This window comes from Chiloscyllium plagiosum, unplaced genomic scaffold (genome assembly GCF_037043375.1).
Source record: "Chiloscyllium plagiosum isolate Xiang-an unplaced genomic scaffold, Cpla_swu_hap1 HiC_scaffold_40, whole genome shotgun sequence".
Taxonomy (NCBI): domain Eukaryota; kingdom Metazoa; phylum Chordata; class Chondrichthyes; order Orectolobiformes; family Hemiscylliidae; genus Chiloscyllium; species Chiloscyllium plagiosum.
Genome location: NW_028270178.1, coordinates 31,868,971 through 31,890,543, shown reverse-complemented (window position 1 = coordinate 31,890,543; position 21,573 = coordinate 31,868,971). Strand labels below are relative to the sequence as shown.

The following is a 21,573-nucleotide window of genomic DNA, read 5'->3' as shown; positions in this document are numbered from 1 at the left end:
AAACCTCAATTTCCCTAGCCATCCAGCATTCTCTATACCTACCAGCCTTGCCGTTCACCTGAACAGGAATGTACTGTCCCTAGACACTTGTTATCTCATTTTTGCAGACTTCCCATTTTCCTGCTGTCCCTTTACCTGCGAACATTTGCCCCCAGTCAGCCTTTGAAAGTTCTTGCCCAATACCATCAAAATTGGCTTTCCTCCAATTTAGTACTTCAACTTTTAGATCTGGTCTATCCTTTTCCATTACTATTTTAGATCTAATAGAATCATGCATGCTGGCTGCAAAGTGCTCCCCCATTGATACCTCAGTCACCTGCACTTTTTTTCACCCAAAAGTAGGTCATGTTTTGCAGCTTTTCTAATAGGTGCGTCCACATATTGAATCAGAAAATTTTCTTGTACACACTTAACAAATTCCACTCCATCTAAACCCTTAACACTACTGACAGTTCTAGTCTATGTTTGGAAAGTTAAAATCCCCGACCATAATCACACTATTATACTTAGAAATAACTGAGATCTCCTTACAATTTTTTTCTTCTCAATTTCCCGCTGACTGTTGGGATGTCTATAATATAATCCCAATAAGGAAATCATCCCTTTGCTGTTTCTCAGTTCGACCCAAGCAATTTCCCGGGATGTAGTCCCAGGAATATCCACCCGAAGTACAACTGTAATTATATCCCTTATCAACCCTAGTCCCCCTCCTCTCTTGCTCCCCTTTCCATCTTTCCGACAGCATTTGTAGTCTGTAGCATTGACCTGCCAGTCCAGTCCATCCTGAGCCGTTTCTCTGTGACTGCTGTGATATCCTAGTCACATGTTCCTAACCAAGCCCTGAGTTATTTTGCCTTCCCTGTTAGGCCTCTTGCATTGATATCAATGCAGATTAATTTATCAATCCTACCTTGTTCTCTGCTTTGGTCGTGACTGTTTTGATTCGTTCCTTTCTCCATCTGTACCAGTATTTGCCTGGGTCCCATCCATCACCCCCCCCCCCCCACCCTGTACTAGTTTAAATCCTCCCAAGCAGCTCGAGCAAATGTCCCTGCCTGTATGTTAGTCCCCTTCAAATTCAGGTGCAATCCGTCCTTCTTGCAAGGTCACTTTTACCCCAGATGATCCACAAATGTGAATCCTTTTCCCCTGCCCCAGCTCCTCAGCCACCCATTCATCTGCTCTATCCTCGTGTTCTTTCCCCGACTTGGTCTTGACACCGGAAGGAATCCAGATATAACTACATTGAGGACTTCCTTTTCAAATTCCTGCCTAACTTTCTCTGTCAGGGGTTCTCAACACAGACTACCTACATTGACTCCCGTACTTTTTCCTCCATGGCATCCATTTATATTTCCTTCAGAATATTCAATGTTTCAGAAGGAAAAGGAAGAATTTAGCTGTACAATACGAATAAATTGTACTAAACTCTTTCCTTATGAGAAATGTTATCCACCGGGCCCATTGTTGCAGTTTGCTGCAGCCACAGCTGAGGTATGTTACTTCAGATGAATGGTGGTGGCTCAGTGGGTAGCATTGCTGCCTCACTGAGCTGGGGACCTGGGTTTGATCCGAGATTCAGGTGACCGTCTGCGTGGCGTTTACATGTTCTCTCCGTGTTTGCGTGGGTTTCCTCCAGGTGATCCAGTTTTCTCCACAGTCCAAAGATGTGCAGGTCAAGTGGATTGGCCCTGGGTAATGCAGGATTAATGGGATAGGGGGTGGGTCTGGGTCTGGGTGAGATGCTCTTTGGTGGGTGGGTATGGACCTGATGAGCTGAATGGCCTTCTTCCACACTGTGGGGACTCTATGATTTATTCAATGGTTCACATCCCATAAATCGTTGTTCGATTGGTGTGGATAGGGAAATGGTCACCTTCTTATTTTTTTGTGGTTCAACTTAACAACCTTGTATCTCTACAATTTATTTTAGGTCATCAAACCTAACAACATCCATAAAAACAATGGCTGAAGGCTCAAATCTAAAAGAAAACACAGGATTTTCAGTTAGAACAAGAGGAGTCAAAGGTAGAGTTATGCAGATCAGTTCAAAAATCAATTGAAAATTTCCACCAGCAGGCTACAGGTCAAATATAGACCTCCAGAGAGTACAGATCTCAGTAGCAGTAAGTAGATTGTGTGCCCGTGTGTTTTTTGTTAAAAAATATAATTATTTCTTTGGATGTGAACATTACTGTCGAAGTCAGTATTTGTTGATCACTCCAAATTGCCCTTGAACTGAATATAGTTACACAGACACAAGAATCAATATCTTTATTTTGGGGCACAAGCAGAAATTGCTGGAAAAACTCAGCAGGTCTGGCAGTATATATATATGGAGAGAAAAAAAATATTAACTGAAGAAGGGTCACTGGACCCAAAATGTTAACATTGCATTCTTTCCAGAGATGCTGTAAGATCTGCTGAGCTTTTCCAGTAATTTCAACTTTTGTTCCTGATTTCCAGCATCCAGAGTTCTTTGGTTTTGTTGATTTGTCTTTATTGTGTGTTTGGAGTCACATGTTGACTGTGACCCACTTTGGTCTATTTATCACAACTGAATATAGTTTCAAGGTGACCATTACTCACCCTGGCTTTCAGATTTCTTAACTTCATCCACACGAATTTCATGTTATCCAATCCAAGATCATTTCTCACAAACGTACTAGTTCCATATTGTACTAACAAAGCCCCACCGCCAGCCTTCCCTTCTGAGCTGCTCTCTTGAAAAGTCACATACTCTGAATATTTAGTTTTAAGCTTCAATCTTGTTGTAACCATGTCTCTGTTTCACCGAGAAGATCATTTCTGTTAATCTCTATGTTGTTAATTGATTTGCTTTCCTCTGAATATTCATGCATTTCAGTAATAAAGCACCATTAATTACATCTTTTTACCTTTTTGTTCCTTCTTCATACTGATTTGCTATTGCTCTTTGTTCTTTGTTCCTTCCTTTCCTTCTCAGTGCCCCAAAGCCAAAATAGTTGCCATCCCCTATTGCAAGCTCACATTTCCCCCTCTAATTCCTTCAAAGCCCTGATCATCCCACTGGAACAGCTCCCATCCACCATGAATTGAAACCATTCCTCCCACACCAAGATTTAAGCCAAACATTTGACTCCTTCACTTTATTTCTCCAATTGCCAATTTGCACATAGTAATCCTGAGATGATCACTTTGGAGGTTCTGTGTTCTGGGTTTAGTTGTTAACTTTTCAAATCTTTTATCACAACCCCCTTTGGAGTCCTATCAATGTTGTGAGTACCAATGTGTATGAGGACAACTGGATTCCTCCCATTCTAATCCAAAAGTCTATCCAGCTTCGAGGAGATGTTCCTAACTCTGGCACCAGGCAAGCAACAGAGCCTTTGGAACTCATGCTCACAGAGTCGCAGTGTCTATTCCTCTAATTGTACTGTCCCCCATCATTTCAACGTTCCCATTTTGTCTCCCAGCATGAAAGGCCCCTGTGTTTCAGTGTTGTGGTCAGGTTGTTCATCATCCCTACAGTTCCCATTCTAATCCACATATGTTTCAAACACTTCATTAGGGAATCTCATCTGTAGGGAATCTAATTAGTACAGTGTGGAAGCAGGTCATTTGGCCACAACACACATTTGGCCACAACAAGTTCACACCAACCCTCCAAAGAGTAACCCACCCAGACACATTTCCCAACATTTACCCCTGACTAATGCACCCAACACTATGGGCAATTTAACGTGGCCAATTCACTGTGGGAGGAAACTGGAGCACCCGGAGGAAACCCACACAGACACTGGGAGAATGTGCAAACTCTGCACAGACAGTTGCTTGAGAAGGGAATCAGACCCGCGTTCCTGGCACTGTGAGACAGCACTGAGCCACCGTGCCACTCTACTGTTGGACAATTGTAGAGACTGATTCTTCTCAAGAGCACCTTGGTGAATCTCTATACTACCCTCACATACCCTGACACCCTTGTGTTAAGTTTTAAGATCCCTTTCAAGGATATGTGACTGCCTCCTGGTAACATTCCCCCTTGCCAGCATGAAGTAAGGTCTGCAGATCAGATTCCAATCCTTAACTTGGATAGAAAGTTGTTTGAGGGCAAACACTTAACTACTGATGTGTTTGCTGTGGATTACATTGGTATCCAGCAACTCTGGCATGCTGGAGCTAAAAAACATCATCAAATTTGTCATATTTACTACATTTAATAAAGTTATTAAAATCAGTCTAGTATCCCTGCGCTTTATACTTCATTGCATCATTTGTCGTTTTTTAAAGACACTGGTATCAATATTACACCATACAGGCTACATCGTCTTCAAAAAGAGAAAACAAATCATCTGGAGACCTGAACGTAAACTTCAGACTTTACTTGCAGTTTAAAGACTAGAAATACTTAACTGCTCACTGAGACAAAAATCAAGCAAACACATCTGTCCTTCCACTGCTAACCTCGTTGAGATGCTTTATTCGTGCACTCTATTGCAAGTCACAATCAAGTGCTGAGTTGTGATGGGTGGTTGTTTTTATATGTTCACACCACTATGGGCCTAGCTCAGAAGTGAGGATCCAGTTTCAGCTTGTTTTTAATTAGGCTGCTCTTATAATGCACCCCTCAAAAATAAGCTTTCTGAAAGCTTGTATTGTAGAATTTAAAATCTGTTGCTTTCTCTTTAAGCAAACCACAATAACAATCTGAATTGGATTTGCATAAATCGACGATTTGGACACTTTCTTCCCCAGCAAATGCACACATTCACTCCAAGCTGATTTACCTCCTGAAATATTCAATTACGATTGTGTTCACAGGACCAAACTGCGCTGTCAGTGACATCCTGAAAAAGTGCAATGATTACCAACTGTTACAGTTGACAAAATTCTACCAGGACAGACTCGAGCAGGCAGTGGAAGGAGGGGTGGATGGAGTCAGCTTATTGTTGACTTATGAGAATCATTTCAGTGGCCAAGAGCATAAGGTAAGCAAGGTATAACTAAAGAGAGATTGAACATTGTTGAAAAGAGGGACATGTGGCCAAAGCCTTTCACCGTGCCCACTTGAGATCAAAAGTATAGAGGGCAAAATTTCAAACGATCATAATAATTTATACAGAAAATGCTGGAATAACTCAACAGGTGTAGCAGCAACTATAAAATATCATTAATATTTCAAGTCCACTGTGAAGAAGAGTTGTATCAGATTCAAAACATTAAATCAGCTTGTCTCTCCACAGATTCTGCCAAACTTGATTAGTTTCTTCAGCATGGCGAAAGTGAGTACTGCAGATGCTGGAGATTAGAGTCAAGAGTATGATGTTGGAAAAGCACAGCAGGTTAGACAGCATCCGAGGAGCAGGAAAATGCCTGATGAAGGGCTTTTGCCCGAAGCTTCGATTCGCCTGCTCCTCTGATGTTGCCTGACTTGCTGTGCTTTTCCAACACCATACTCTTGACTCTAATCTCCAGCATGTTCAGATTTCCAGCGTCTGCAGTATTTCGCTTTTATTGAAAAGGGAGCTGGTAGGCCACACCATCGTAAGACCCATAATTGAAAATGCCTGTTGTTGTCTGATGGCAGAAACTAAGCAAACTCTGGCCTGGTTAGTACTTGGATGGGAAACCACCTGGGAATAGCAGGTGCAGTAGGCTTTTAAGAGGCCAGCACAGACATGCTGGACCGAAGGGCCTATTTACATACTGTACACCTGTATGACCAGTGTCACCACCTCAGCTAATTGGAGTTAATTAGATTAGATTACATTAGATTACATTACAGTGTGGAAACAGGCCCTTCGGCCCAACAAGTCCACACCGACCCGCCGAAGCGAAACCCACCCATACCCCTACATTTACCCCTTACCTAACACTACGGGCAATTTAGCATGGCCAATTCACCTGACCCTGCACATCTTTTGGACTGTGGGAGGAAACCGGAGCACCCGGAGGAAACCCACGCAGACACGGGGAGAACGTGCAAACTCCACACAGTCAGTCGCCTGAGGCGGGAATTGAACCCGGGTCTCAGGCGCTGTGAGGCAGCAGTGCTAACCACCGTGCCACGGTGCCGCCCATAATGTGCCAACTAATATGCGTACAATGGAAACAGTGATCCAACTCGTTCTACAGTTCAGTAAAACAATCCAGCACCTCAATATATACCAGGCTTTATGGTTACTGCAGTGTGCTTTACAGTGCCATCAGCATTTTATGTTTCAGTGAATTGATTGAATAGCACAGATCAGAGATCTTTGATTTCTGTAATTATTTTAATCTGCAGTGCAGATTGTTGCATGATAGTGTGTTCTACCTCCAGAATCGTGAAAACGGGGAAACACGCAGAGAGATAGGCCATCTCCTCCTCACACTCAGTATGTTTTCTTCCCTGTCCTTTATAAATCAATGTTATTTTTTTTTAAAGAAAATTACCATGCTTGTGGAGAAGGGTGACAGGGCAGAAAGCTCAAAGATTCTTCTAAAGATGGTGATGGGGAAAGGGTCTGCAGCCAGAAGGGCAATGTGGACATCCTTCACAAAAATGCGCCAAGGAGTGCCAAAGTTGGACAAAATACTGAAAGAAATTGAAGAAATGGGTACAGTGACATTACACTGGTTTCATTTTCATACTTATTCACTGGTATAGTATTGATTGTAACTGATAATGTGCAATGTAATTCATGTTGACAGATTTTGATGCATTTCAAAAATTAAATATTGCACAAAGTCCATCTGGAGTCCCCGAAGAATTGAAAGGTAAGAGATTGAAATGTCAAACATTTTATTTACCTCTGGGAATCTAACGTCTTGAGTCTACCCTTTGTTTTAAGATGGAGCTGATATGTGTTGTGCATATACAAAGATTTGGATCAATACAAGTTGATCTGTATTAAACCAAACATTGCATGCAGATAGAAATCACAGTGCACATCGAGTTTTTGCGATTTATTGTAAATTTGCAGATTACACAGCTCCACAATACTAATGTGTTTGAGGATCCTAATACACTTTGCAATCAAATACATACTTGTCATCTTTTGAACCATGGTAAAAACATCTTCCGCCTCGGAACACTTCAACCCCAGGGCATCAATGTGGACTTCAACAGCTTCCTCATTTCCCCTTCCCCCACCTCATCCTAGTTTCAAACTTCCAGTCCCCTTGACTTGTCCGGACTTGTCCGACCTGCCCTAGCTCCTTTTCCACCTATCCACTCCACCCTCTCCTCCCTGACCTATCACCTTCATCTCCTCCCCCACTCACCTATTGTACTCTATGCTACTCTCTCCCCACTCCCACCCTCCTCTAGCTTATCTCTCCACCCTTCAGGCTCTCTGCCTTTATTCCTGATGAAGGGCTTTTGCCCGAAACGTCGATTTTGCTGAAGCTCCTCGGATGCTGCCTGAACTGCTGTGCTCTTCCAGCACCATTGATCCAGAATCTTTTGAACCATGTTTAGTGAGCATGATGAGCTCAGCCAGGTGGACTGCATAGAATATGAGTTCCCTAATTGGGGCGGTTACCTTGGTCCAATTAGGGAGGCTGAGCTGATAGATATAAGCAAGAGTGTCAGACGTCCTGTTCACTCTCAGAAGCTGGCTGTGATACAGCTAGATCAGTATCAACTTACCATGTGTAAATGAAGAGTGACTTGGTGACGAGATACCAATCTCTATAGAGATACTTCAGCAGCAATGAGAATAAAGCATTCTCCTGAAGAAATTCACTCTCAAAGTCTTCGTTTGGTTGGGTAAGCATTTCAAGCATCATGCTGTTATTTGGGAAGCTTGACTCGTCCGACCCTGCCGTCTAAGACTGGGACATGTATGTGACAAGAACGTGTTTTTTCTGGATAATGATATTGGGGCAGGTGAAAAGCAATGAGTAATTCTCCGGACACTTGTGAAAATGCAGATTTTTCAGTTATTAGGAACTTAATGTTCCCTGAGGCACCAGATGCTAAAACCTTTCAAGAATTGACTGATTTGGTTAAGGAATATTCTGACCACATGTCTCCTCCAATTCTGAGATGCTGTTGGTTTTACTCAATAATTTGTGAAACAAGGAATCCATATCAGGATTTTTCACTAAGGCAAGTTGACTGGCAGAGGCATGTCAAATCATAAAAACTTCACAGTGTGGAAACAGGCCATTGAGTCCACTCCTTGGTATAGAAAGGATGTTGTTAAACTTAAAAGGGATCCGAAAAGACGCTGCCAGGTTTGGAGGGTTTGAGCTGTTGAGAGAAGCTGAATAGGCTTGGGCAATTTTCCTGGAGCATCGGAGGCTCAGGGGTGACCTTGTCAAGGTTTATAATGAGGGGCGTGGGTAGGGTGAATTGTCAAGGTATTTTCCCCAGGATAGGGGAGTCCAAAACTAGAGAGGGTATTTTAAAGTGTGAAATAAAAGATTTAAACAGGACCTTAGCAGCAACATTTTCACGCAGAGGGTGGTATGTCTGTGGAATGAACTGCGAGAGGAAGTGGAGGCAGTTACAACTACAGCATTTAAAAGATACCTGGTTGGGCATATGAATAAGAAGGGCTTGGATGGATTTAGCCAAATTCTGGCAAATGGGACGAGATTGCTTTAGGACATCTGGTCAGCATGGATGAGTTGGAGAAAGTGAGGACTGCAGATGCTGGAGATCAGAGCTGAAAATATGTTGCTGGAAAAGCGCAGCAGGTCAGGCAGCATCCAAGGAGCAGGAGAATCGATGTTTCGGGTATGAGCCTCATTCCTGAAGAAGGGCTCATGCCCAAAACGTCGATTCTCCTGCTCCTTGGATGGATGAGTTGGACCACGGGGTCTGCTTCTGTAATCTATGACTTACCCACCGAAGAGCATACCAGCCAGACTCATACCCATACCCATACTGTAATCCTGTCAGCCCTAATCCATCAAGCCTGCACACCCCTGGACACTATGGGTTATTCAGAATGGGCAATCCACCCTAACCTGCAGGTCTTTGGACTGTGGGACACCCAGAGGAAAACCATGCAGACACAGGGAAAATGTTCAAAGTCCACACAGTTGCCTGAGAGTGGAATTGAACCGGGGTTCCTGGTGCTGTGAGCCAGCACGTCACCCATGTTTACAAAAGACCTAATTGATGGACAACTTCAATCAAAATCTGGAGATAAATGGGAGGATTTCAACTAATAGGGAGGGAAATAGTGAGAAAACAGAACAGTCGTAGGCTGGTACAGTTGTGAACAGGAGCAAGCCAAACAATCAAGACAGGTAGGAGCAAAGTCAAGAATGAGGAAGGACTGATAAATTAAACTGCATTTATTTCAGTGCAAGATGTCTGACAGGCAGTTGAACTCAAGGCATGGTTGGGAACATGGGACTGGGTTATCAGAGCTATTTCAGAGATATAGCTCAGTGATGGGACAGGACTGGCATCCAAATGTTCCAGAGTGTTGATGCTATGGGAAGGAGCAAGACAGGAGGGACGTGGTGCTTTGATTAGGGATAACATTATGGCTGTAGTTCGGAAGACTATTCCTGAAATATGCTACAGGATTCCTGAAGGGCTTGGATAGGGTGAACACCCAAAGTCTTTTCCCCAGGATAGGGGACTCCAAAACTAGAAGGCATTGGTTTAAGACGAAAGGAGAAAGGGTTAAAAGGCACCTAAGAGGCAACTTTCTCATGCAGTATGTGAAGCATCTAGGGAATGAGTTGGTCGCAGGAATTGGTGGAGGCTGGAACAATGACAACATTTTAAAAAGCATCTGGATGGGGATATGAACAGGAAGGGTTTAGGGGGGGATATGGGCCAAATGCTGGCAAATGGGGCTAGATTAATTTAGGATATCTGGTCAGCAGGGACAAGTTGGACTAAAGGGTCTGCTTCCATGCTGTAACCTGCTGGACTAAAAGGGCAGACTGTCTCCGATCCTGTGTAAAATATTCTTGTACTTCTGTCCAAGAAGTATAACCGGGGGGGTTATTTCATTTTCATTAAGTATTGAAAGCATCCCTTATCGAAAATGAAATGGATTTAGTTGAACTGATGTATTATGGATGCTGAATTCTGTGTTGATCGTTTTGCATCACCATTGAAGTTAATTTATACCAAACTCCTCAACCAAATTTTGCACTCATTACTTGTTAATGCCCCACAATCACCTCCTTTCGGAAAATGAATTCAGTCTTCATAGAACATCACTGAATTAAAATGTCACATTTATGAGTTGCTTCTTTATTTCATAATCAATACTGAAAAACATTTTTTTTGTCTGTTCCATTTTAAGACATTCAACAGAAACACAAGGAAACACTCCGTCAACAAACTGAAACACTGAGCGTGAACACTATCCTAATTAAGACAAAGTATAAGATTTTTCAATTGGTTGATCGATACGTTGAGCTAACTATCATTTCTACTGTTCGGGATCGGAAACTGGTCGAACATGAACTGCTGGCAAGAGGCGGAGACCATGGAAAGTGGAGAGAGAAACATCTCCGAAGAGATCTGGAAAAAGTCCGAATTGAGCAATTGTTTCAAAGCAATATTTCCCAGTTTGGAAGCCTGCTGCAGAAAATGAAGCATTTCTTTGGGCTGTCGAATTCTGGGATTTCAGCATCAGTGAGTGGGGTCCCAGGGATTGGAAAAACAACAATGGTACAAAAAGTGGTCCATGATTGGGCTACTGGGAAAATATATCCACAGTTTCAATTTGTTTTCAGTTTTAAATTCTGCGATTTGAACAATATTAACCACAGAATAAACCTGAGGAATCTGATATTGAATCAGTATCCTTACTTTGGGAACGCTCTGGGAGAGGTCTGGAAGCACCCAGAGGGTTTGCTCTTCATATTTGATGGTTTGGATGAATTTAAGGACAGTATCAGTTTTGAAGATAATCAAAGAAGTACAGAACCACATTCCATGTGCACAGATCCCCAATTCCCTTGTGAAGTGTCTGACATTGTATCGAGTTTAATCCAGCACAAGCTGCTCCCAGGATGTTCAGTGCTAGTAACCAGCCGTCCCACTGCATTCCATTTATTGGAAAAGGCTGAGATCAGTGTCTGGGCTGAAATTCTGGGATTTGTTGGTGATGAACGGAAGGAATATTTCCAGAGGTTTTTTGCAGATCCGCGGTTGGCTGCAGCAGTTTTCAGACACGTGGAGGAAAACGAGATCCTGTACACCATGTGCTACAACCCTTCGTACTGCTGGATCCTCGGTCTGTCACTGGGTCCCTTTTTCACACAAAAAGACAGGACACAGCAGCAAGTTCCCAAGACCATCACCCAACTATATTCCTACTTTATTTATAACATTTTGAAAAACCATAGCCGAGCAATTGAAAACCCCCGTGATGTATTACTGAAGCTTGGTGAGATGGCCTTCAAAGGAGTCTCTGAGAAAAAGGTTGTGTTTAGAATTGGAGATTTGATCCAGTACAATCTGCAACCCTCCCAGTTCCTGTCTGGATTCCTGATGGAAGTTTTGGAAGGTGACGTTTCTGCCCAGCATGTGGTTTACACGTTCCCACACCTCACCATCCAAGAATTCATAGCTGCACTTACACAATTCTTGACTCCAGATCCTGAGGACATGAGGAAACGCCTCAGTGCAGCCCACAGTGAGGAAGATGGGCGATTTGACGTATTTCTGCATTTCGTGACTGGCCTCTGCTCCCCACAGTCATCTCGACCTCTGGAGGAGTTTCTGGGTCCGTTTTCACATAAAACGACTTGCGAAGTGATCGACTGGGTGAAGGAGAATTTTGTAGCACATGTTGGAAATACAGAGAGTAAAATCGGCAAAAGGAACCTCCTGAGTGCATTGCATTACCTATTTGAGTCTCAGAACACTGCACTGGCTCATAGCACAGTTGGTTCAATAAAAACACTTAAATTTGGCGATTCAAACCCCCATAATGCTTTGCGATTGACCCCTATTGATTGTGCAGTTATATCTTCAGTTATTGGATTGTGTGAGACAATATGTTATCTTGATCTACAAAACTGCTACATTCAGCATGAAGAACTGCAGCAGGTGGCACCCCTACTATACAAGTGCCAGCATTTGAGGTGGTTGTTCATTTTTCTTTCTGTTCTTTCAGTTCTGTTGTTAAGCTATGACTTTACGTTATTCACATTTCATTGTAAAGGCAACAAGTCCTTCCACTACAACCAATGTGAGATAACGTGAAGATAAATTCTTAAAATAAACGTGCGGGAAACATACATCCCTCTATAAGTATCTCAAGAGATAAAAGATCAAAAAAGACGAATGTAGGTCCTTTTAAATCAGAAATGGGCAAATTATAATGGGGAGTGAAGAAATGGCAGAAGAATTCACCCATATTTTGGTTCTGTCTTTCAAAATTCAATAAACTGTGGAATAGTTTGTAGAGGTTGGAGATTAGCAAATGTTTCACCATGATTTAAAAAGGACAAAGGTAAAATAAAACAGGATTATAGATTGGTTAGCCTAACATTGGTAGTGGGGAAAATGCCAAAACCTATTAAAAACGCATGACAAGAGGTTAAATGAGAACAGCGAAAGACAGTATTGGACATGGATTCCTCAGGGGTTTGAAAATGCTGAAAGGATGTTTCCCCTTGTGGGAGAGTCTCGGATCAGAGGACATAGTCCCTGGATAAAGGGGCTCCAATTTAAGATTTAGATGAGACGGAGTTTACTCTCTCTGAGATTTGAGAGTCTTTGGGACTCCTTGCTACAGAGTGCTGTGGGACAGAATTCTTGTGTTATATCTAAGACTGAGCTGGATAGATTTTTGTAAAATTGAGGAGTCCAAGATTATGGGAAAAGTGCATGATAGTGGTTGTAAGAAGCTTTGGATCAGCCAAGATCCTATTGAATGGCAGAGGAGCTGCCTCAAGCTGCTGAACAACCTATTCCTGTTCGTACTACTTATAGTCTTATGGGTGCACAAAAGGGAAGTCAGCATGAGTCCAGAATGACTTCTTCAGAAATGAAAAAGAGTAACACCAGACTCAAAACGTTAACTCGGTTTCTGTGTCCACAGATAATGCCAGGCCTGTTGAGTTGCTCCAAAACTGTCTGTGTTTGTTTCAGATTTCCAGAATCTGCAGCAGTTTGTTTTTTTTTAATCAAGGGCGCAGGTTACGTTAATACTGAGCAGTTTAGTGTTTTAAAAAAATTCTCAAGGTCAGGTTCGTAGGAGAGTAGTCTGACACAGAACAAACGACCAAGAGGCGAGACTGCTAGAATATGGGCATTTTATTCCCCGCAGTGTTGCACAACGGGTCTGGCTTATACTCACTCTACATGTTACAAAAACTGGGAGCCGTCAGTTCTCGAAGAGCGGTTGCCAACAACCCACGCTCGGCGGTTAAACGTAACCCCGGAGCAGACTCACCGAACTGGAGACTTTTCCAGCTGATATACTCCCTTCCAGATATAAACATTCATGTGAACAGCAGAGCAAGGCTAAAAAACACATTCCATTCTGGTTACATACAGATAAGAAGATTCACACGGGACTAAGCAACACCTCCATTCCGGTTAGATTCACACATGTATTGGGACATAATTTTTAACCGTTTCACCACATTCCACTGCTTGGAATTTTACACCACATTCCACTGCTTGGCCCAATACATGTGTTACATTATGCTTAATTCAGTTCAATTCGTTTCAGTTAATTTCAGTTCAGTCAATTCAGTGTAATTCAATTCAGTTCCGTCCATTTCAATTCAATTTAGCTCAGTTCCATTTTGTTCCGTTCAATTTGATTCACTTCAGTTCCACTCAGTTCAGTTCAGTTCAATCCCATTCAATTCTGTTAACTCCGCTTCAGCCTTTTGGACATGCCCACATCCTCCGCTGTACCCCAGGCAAGGGGTTCTTCGGCAGGACTGGGATCCTTTCTCAAACAAACTGCCACGTACATGCCCACATCCATGCCATCCCGGGACGGTCGGGACCTCCACAGTTTGTTCTTCTGGTTTCTTAGTCGTTTTCCAAAACATTGTTCTGTATCAAAATCTCTCCTCAATTGCGATTGATCCTGCCGAATACGCCAAAATGTTTTAAAAAATTCTCAAGGTCAAGGACCAGGCTCGCAGGAAAGTAGTCTGACACAGAACAAACAGCCAAGAGGCGAGTCTGCTAGAATATAAGTGTTTTATTCCCCGCAGTGTCGCCACAACCAGTCTCGTACTTACAACGGGTCTGGTTTATACTCACTCTACGTGTTACCGGAACTGGAAGCCGTCAGTTCTCGTAGAGCGGTTGCCAACAACCCACGCTCGGCGGTTAAACGCAACCCCGGAGCAGACTCTACCGAACTGGAGACTTTTCCAGCTGATATACTCTTGTCCAGATATAAACATGCATGTGAACAGCAGAGCAAGGCTAAAAAACACATTCCATTCTGGTTACATACAGATAGGAAGATTCACACGGGAAGGTGTATAATAAGATTCACACGGGACTAAGCGACACCTTCCATTTTCGGTTAGATTCACACATGTATTGGGACACAATTTTAACCCTTTCACCACAGTTAGCAACTGCTGGAAATTCACCGTAAATGAAGGGCCAAAACAGAACCTTATATTGATCTTTAAATTCAGTTGTGTGAGTGAATTGTGGGAGATTTCACTTCTGTCCCCACTCCTGGATTAACCATAGGAATTCACTTTTAGAGGTCCAGCTGAGGGAAGAGCTGTAACCAGCCTCTTATGTGTGCAAGGAAACATTAGGTGCAAGGTCATGGATGGAGAACTCAGTAAGATTCCATCAAAACAAGGGGTTTTTTTCAATTTAAAAGTACTTCAGTAGGGAATCAAGTAAGTGATGCTCACTCACTATCAACTGACTGTACAGGGACTATGAAGACATGAAACTTGACAAAACAAAGCTTGTTTCAACATATGCCATCTTGTGCTGTGTATTTGACCGCAAACAGGAACACCATGGTCCATAGTATAACTTTCCTTGAATTATTTTACCGATTGATAAGGTGCACAAAATTCTAAGTGAAAGAAAGCACTGGTTTGTCCTTTGATTTGGTGGCCAATCTATTCCAATAAATTCACAACAGATATTATGGAAATATCCGTAACCATAATATGTCTTGTCACTTGGCTTCCAGAAGGGTAATTCTCTTCGGGAAATGACACTAAATGCAACAATAAATTAATGCTTTCCCAAGCCAATACAGTCTTTTCTATAATTATGCATTTCTTCAACGTAAATTGGCTTTAACACAATTGAAGAATTTAGACCATTATTTGTAGAATGCGATCCTTCCTTACCCGTATTAGATAGAACATGCTTCCGACCCCATTAGTTTAAATGGCGCTGATATTGTGTGACTTTCCTATAACTTGAGATTGCAAGAGAAATCGTGCATTAAATCAGAACTGACTGTACTTCATTAAACTGAATGACACAACAGAGTGAATTCTTTCCTTATTTTCCTATATCTACGACAGTGAAGGTGTATGTTAACTGATAATTAAGTGACCTTTCTTCCTCATTTTGTCTTCCTGTGTTTAGGCTAAGTAATAATGAACTAGGAGGCTCAGGACTGAAATTACTGTGTTCAGCTTTGCAGAATTGTGATTGTAAAATACAGAAACTGGAGTGAGTATCAGATCATGTGAAATTCTGTTTGGAATAATCTGTCGTCCACCATTGAGTATATTGTTAATTATGCCAATTCCAATTTTTAAGTACTGCATGTTAATATATCAGCAAATGTTCTAATATATACTGCATTCTTATCACCATCGATGACAGTGTATTAATTGCTCAGTTTTTCTCCCATTTCTCTTATTTTCCCAATGCGCTGATCACCAGGTTGCAATCTGTTGCTGTCACTGAATCTTGTGTTGTGGATTTCGCCTCTGCTCTCTGTGCAAACCGATCATTAACAGATCTGAACCTGAGTATTAATAAACTGGGAGATGTTGGAATCAAGCATCTGTCTGTTGCTTTAAGGCACTCAGAATGTAAAATACAAGATTTGCAGTAAGTAACAATCTTTGATGATTGTGTTGCAAATCTACTAATCAGACATTTGTCACTGCTCATTACTGACAGTATTATCAAAATAAGGAAATGCTGCCACTTCACTGATGCTTTTCTGTCTCCCTCCCTCTCCCTCCCTTTCTCAACCCTCTCTTTCTGCTATCCAGGTTGACAGTGGTTGATCTCACGGACTCTTGTGCCTTGGATCTCTCTTCTGCTCTCAACATAAACACGTCAGTGAAAATTCTGAACCTGAGTTACAACAAACTGCGGGATTCAGGACTAAGAATATTTTCTGCATTTCTGAAGAATCCAGAATGTAAATTACAGGATCTACGGTAACTATGAGATGATAGTACTTTTGTGTTTCATAACTGGATATGATAGGATACATAGTTCTTAGGATCAATGATTTTAATAATAAATACTACATATGATCGTTTTAGGCAGCTAATATCTCCTGAGTGATTCAGCCGCCTGAGGTAGGTGCAACAATAACAGAGATGTGGGTATTATTTCGGACAGGTCAGGCAGCATCCAAGTTGCAGGAGAATCGACGTTTCGGGCATGAGCCCTTCTTCAGGAAACTTCTTCTTCCTGAAGAAGGTCTCATGCCCGAAACGTCGATTCTCCTGCTCCTTGGATGCTGCCTGACCTGCTGCGCTTTTCCAGCAACACGTTTTCAGCTCTGATCTCCAGCATCTGCAATCCTCACTTTCTCCCATTATTTCGGACAGTCATTTTTCTGGCCTCTGACTCAAAAGCCTATACCCACACTGCACAGTTATTGGGTCACTTTAGCTTGCTTGGCTGGACAGCTGCTTTGTAATGCAGAGCATTACCATCAACGTGGGTTCAATTCCACACCAGCTGAGGTTATCATTAAAGGAATACCCTTCTTGGCTGAGGGTGGTGACTCTCAGTTTAAACCACCACCAGCTGTACCTCCCTGATGGTTATGGTGACTTTAAATGAATTTCCTCAGCTGTCAGTGCCTGAGACAAGGAAATCCATCTTGCTGGGATTAATCTATGTGAGATGATTGTCCCTTCAGGCAGAGTTATTACAAATGTGAACGAAACTCTTTTTGAATATTGGGAGTCGGGGATCTGGGACTTGCAAGATGGCATTCATTCCCACAGCAAACTTACATCAAGGCAACTCAGCCATATTGATCATTTTCCTATTGACCTGCAATAGTAATGTCAACCAGCTGAACTCTGAATGACCAAAACATATGCTGCAGGGATAACACTAAAAGCTGTTGTTCTCATAGGACAGCAGACCGGGAATAGGTGAACCCATTACTGCTTAACCCAATAATTATCGTTGCAGAGCATTGGGATAAGATGAAATCTCTGAGTAATGAAGACAGGCTGGATAAGCTCATCTTGTCTTCTTTGGAGCAGAGAGGTTTGAGGTGTGCCCTGACTGAGGTGTATATGTTTATGAAGAGCATGGACAAGGTGTATAGCAAACAGCTGCACCCCTGAATCGAAGACTCAATAACAGGGGAGCATAACTTCAAATTGAGACGCAGGAGGTTCAGAAAGGGTTTGAGGAGAAATATTTTCAGGCAGAGGATGGTAGAGTGCACTGTGGAGGGCAGTAGAGGTGGGAAACCTCCCAAGTTGGATGAGCAGTTGAAGTGTCATAATACTCAAGACTATGGACCTGGTGCTGGAAAGTGGGACTAGCGTTGATCGTCGTATATAGATGGTGATACAGTCTTTATTGGCTAAAAAGCCTCTTTAGTACTGTGTGGTTCCACAATTGTCCACACGAAGCAAATGCAAAAGTGGCTGTGTTCAAAATCGGAAAGGAAAAAGTCAAAAGGTGTTTGATAAAGTCTCATGCAAATGTTAGAGCTGCTCCAAAATGAGTATTCTTGCCAGGATGGACTATTTCCAAGCTCTGATGCCCAGGCCAAAAATCTGCAAATGGGGCTGGTTGCAGCACACTGCAAACTAACATATGAGTCATTCCAGTTAAGGAATAGACATTCTCCATGGGAGGATGCAAGTGTATGCTGATAAGGAAGCTCTCCCATCCTATCACAAAGCCTTGGCATCTGAATATGGGTTTTCCTACTGAGTAAAATTTTCAGATGGAGTAATTGAGACATGGAAATGTACAGCAAGGAAACAGACCCTTCAATCATGCTCAGCCATGCTGACCAAACATCCTAAAGTAATTGAGCCCTATTTGCCAGCATATCCCTCTAAACCCTTCCTATTCACATAACCATCCGGACGCCGTTTAAATGTTGTAACTATACCCGCCTTCTCCACTTCCTGTAGCAGCTCATTCCTTACATACACCACTCTCTGTGTGAAAACGTTGCTCCCTAGGTCCTTTTTAAATCATTCCTTTTTCACCTTAGAAAACTGCCATCTGGTTTTGGACTGTTCCTCTCTGGGATGTCGCCATCCATCACTTAGCTCAAAAGAGCATTGTGGTTCAAAACACTTGAAGAAGCTGTTTGGTGACTAGCGAATGGCGCAGGGGCTACTAATCCCGGGGAGTGTCCTGACTGAAGTGAAATCTGCAGATTCCGATCTGAAAGGGGATGTAAAGACATGAATTGTGCATTGAAACAGAGCCAGGAATGGTGGAGAACAGCGCATCCATTCAATAATTTTGTGAAATGAACTGTTAAGTCAGCTAGGGTGGACTTTGAAAGGGCTACCTGGATTTTTGAGGTTCAGCACTATTCTCCATCTACTTTATCCAGCACGGAGCACTCGAAGGTGATTTCCCTAACATTAGTGATGTTAACACATCAAGCTACTGTCATTGCTCAGCCTCGCTGATAGAGTGTAAGGATTTTTAAAGTTTCTGTTGAAATATACTTGGGATTTCTTAAACCTCAGTTGTGCAATGTGGGTGTTGGTGGCTGGGCCAGCATTTACTGCCCATCTTTAGTTGCCCTGGGGAAGGTGGTGACAAGCTTCCTTCTTGAACCACTGCAGTCCGTGTTTTAGGTTTACAATGCTGTTAAGGAGGGAATTTCAGTATTTTGACTCAACACTCAATAAACAGCAAAATATTGCCAAGTCAGAATGGTGAGTGACTTTAAGGGGGTGATGTTCCCATGTATCTTCTGCTGTTATCCATCTAGATGAAAATGATCGATGGTTGGAAGGTGCTGGCGAAGGATCTTTGGTGAATGTTTGTAGTGTCTCTTGCAGATAGCATACAGAGCTGCTACTGAGTGGAAGGAGTGGGTGCTTGTGCATGTGGTGCCAGTCAGGTTACCGGCTTGGTTCTGCAGGTTTCCATGCTTGTTGAGTGTTGTTGGAGATCCAGGCAAGTGGGAATTATCAGATCATACTCCTGAGTTGTTCCTTGCGAATGGTCAAGGGTGGCGGTGGAATTGATCAATACAACTTGTAAATGGTCCATTCTACTGTCAGTGTGGATCCTTTGTGAAGTGAATGGACTTTGAATGTGGTGGATGGCATGTCAATCACTTGTAATAATTCATGTTCTTTCTCTTCCTTGGATCCAAGCTTGGATGAGAACTGTCTTACAGATGACTGTGCAAAAGATTTGACCTCAGCACTCAGTACAAACCGGTCTCTGGTTGTTCTGTCCCTTGAATCAAACTTCTTCACAGACCAATCTGTCCCTTCATTCCGCCATCTCATACTGACCTGCAGGAGTCTGGTGCATGTTAGGTGAGTTAATTTTTTATGTGCCGTCATGTCAATTGGTAGTATTGGCAACATTGTTGAAGCATTGCCTCAGCTTCCATGTTACTCAGTCTGCTCACTTACTGTTTTCCAGGCTGTGGGGAAATAAGTTCAGCAGAAGGGGACAGAGAGACCTGAAATCACTGGTGGAATCCAGACCTGGATTAACGCTGGGGATAGATACGTTCATTTCATAAAAACTAACAATTTAATTGTCTGGATATTGCAGCCAAACTTCAGTCCTGTATGTTCATGCTCCACCTTCATATCCTATAAGGGGCATCTCATCTCCATCTGTGCAAGTCTTATCTTCCAATGTGACATCAGATGCCCAATATCAATGTCATGTGACTCTGCTTCATTCCAGAAACAGCGTCAGGAGGAACATATGAACAAGAAACGAGAATAAGCCATTTGGCCATTCAAGCTTGCTGTGCCATTCTATAAGGTCACGGCTGACCTGATTTTAACCTCAACTGTACATTCCTGTATATCCCCTAACAATCTTTCATCTGTTGGGACCCTCACTACTTTTATTTTTCTCATTCTAGCTTTAGAACTGTGAGTCAAAGTTGAGAATTGAACCTTGAACTTGGAACAGCAGCTTTTTACAAAAAAAAGAATGAACAAATGAGTGTTTGCTGCTGGGAACTAGGACTGCAGATGCTGGCACTGTGAGGCAGCGGTGCTAACTACTATGCCACCGTACTGCTCTTACTGAAAGACACATATTGTGTTTTCCTTTATTAGTCAGAGCATCGAGTACAGGAATTGCAAGATCATGTTGCGACTGGACAGCACACTATTTGGAGATGCCGGTGTTGGACTGGGGTGTACAAAGTTAAAAATCACACAACACCAGGTTATAGTCCAACAGATTTATTTGGAAGCACTAGCTTTTGGAATGCTGACTCCTTCATCAGGTGTTTGTGGAGCATAAGGTCGTAAACCATTAAATTCTGTGTCGTACGATCTTATATTCCGCAATCACCTGATGAAGGAGCAGCACTCCGAAAGCTAGTGCTTCCAAATAAACCTGTTGAACTATAACCTGGTACAGGACAATAGTTATGATACTTTTGGGATATTGTATGCAATGCTGTTCTCTCTGCTTAGAAGGATGTTGTGAAACTTGAAAGGGCTCAGAAAACATTTACAAGGATGTTGCCAGGTTTGGAGGGTATGAGCTATAGGGAGAGGCTGAATCAGCTGGCACTGTTATCCCTGGGATATCAGAGGTTGAGAGGTGACCTTATAGAGGGGCATGGATATGGTAAATCGACAAGGTCTTTCCCCGGAGTGGGTGAGTCTAGAACTAGAGTGCATAGGTTGAGGGTGAGGGGGGGGGGGGGGGGGGGGGGGTGGAATTTAAAAGGGATCTAAGGTGCAACCTTTTCACGAAGAGGGTGGTGTGTGTATGGAATGAGCTGCCAGAGGAAATGGTAGAGGCTGGTACAGTTACAACATTTAAAAGGCATCTGGATGGCTATATGAAAAGGAAGGCTTTAGAGTGATAGGGACTAGGTTAGTTTAGGATACCTGGTCAGCATTGACGAGTTGGATTGAAGGGCCTGTTTCCACGCTGTACATTTCTATGACCCTGTCACTTTGTGATTCATGATACTGACATTGTACAACTTTAAAGACAAGTGACACAGGCAGAGAGACAGAATTGGAGACTTTTATTCATTACATTTGAATTGATTCAAATTATGTCCCATTGAAGGCAGAACTGTTGTTTCTCTCTCTCTCTCTCACTCACTCACTCACTCACACACACACACACATGCATACAGAGAAATAAATGTTTAGAGATAGGCTCACAGACATTCTGAACATTATGCAAGCCCTCACATTCTTGGCTTAACCCTATTGTATTTCCACCTTCCTTCATTTCCGATGCAA

The 21,573-nt window shown here is 42.6% G+C and overlaps 1 protein-coding gene across 4 annotated transcripts in view; it reads left to right on the top strand.

Moving 5' to 3' along the window:
- Positions 1-20,641, top strand: part of LOC122544130 (NACHT, LRR and PYD domains-containing protein 3-like) — a 65,885-nt gene extending 45,244 nt beyond the window's left edge. For 3 of the 4 annotated variants that reach the window (XM_087981747.1, XM_087981748.1, XM_043683168.2), the window contains exons 3-12: positions 1,934-2,028; positions 4,801-4,967; positions 6,407-6,578; positions 6,673-6,738; positions 10,245-12,036; positions 15,500-15,586; positions 15,803-15,973; positions 16,141-16,311; positions 19,486-19,653; positions 19,763-20,641. In XM_087981747.1, coding sequence (XP_087837873.1) covers positions 1,965-2,028; positions 4,801-4,967; positions 6,407-6,578; positions 6,673-6,738; positions 10,245-12,036; positions 15,500-15,586; positions 15,803-15,973; positions 16,141-16,311; positions 19,486-19,653; positions 19,763-19,865 — 2,961 coding nt within the window. In that variant the 5' untranslated portion in view covers positions 1,934-1,964 and the 3' untranslated portion in view covers positions 19,866-20,641. The remainder of the gene's footprint in view (positions 1-1,933; positions 2,029-4,800; positions 4,968-6,406; positions 6,579-6,672; positions 6,739-10,244; positions 12,037-15,499; positions 15,587-15,802; positions 15,974-16,140; positions 16,312-19,485; positions 19,654-19,762) is intronic. The other variant, XM_087981749.1, reaches the window with a different exon arrangement.
- Positions 20,642-21,573: the final 932 nt, after the last annotated feature.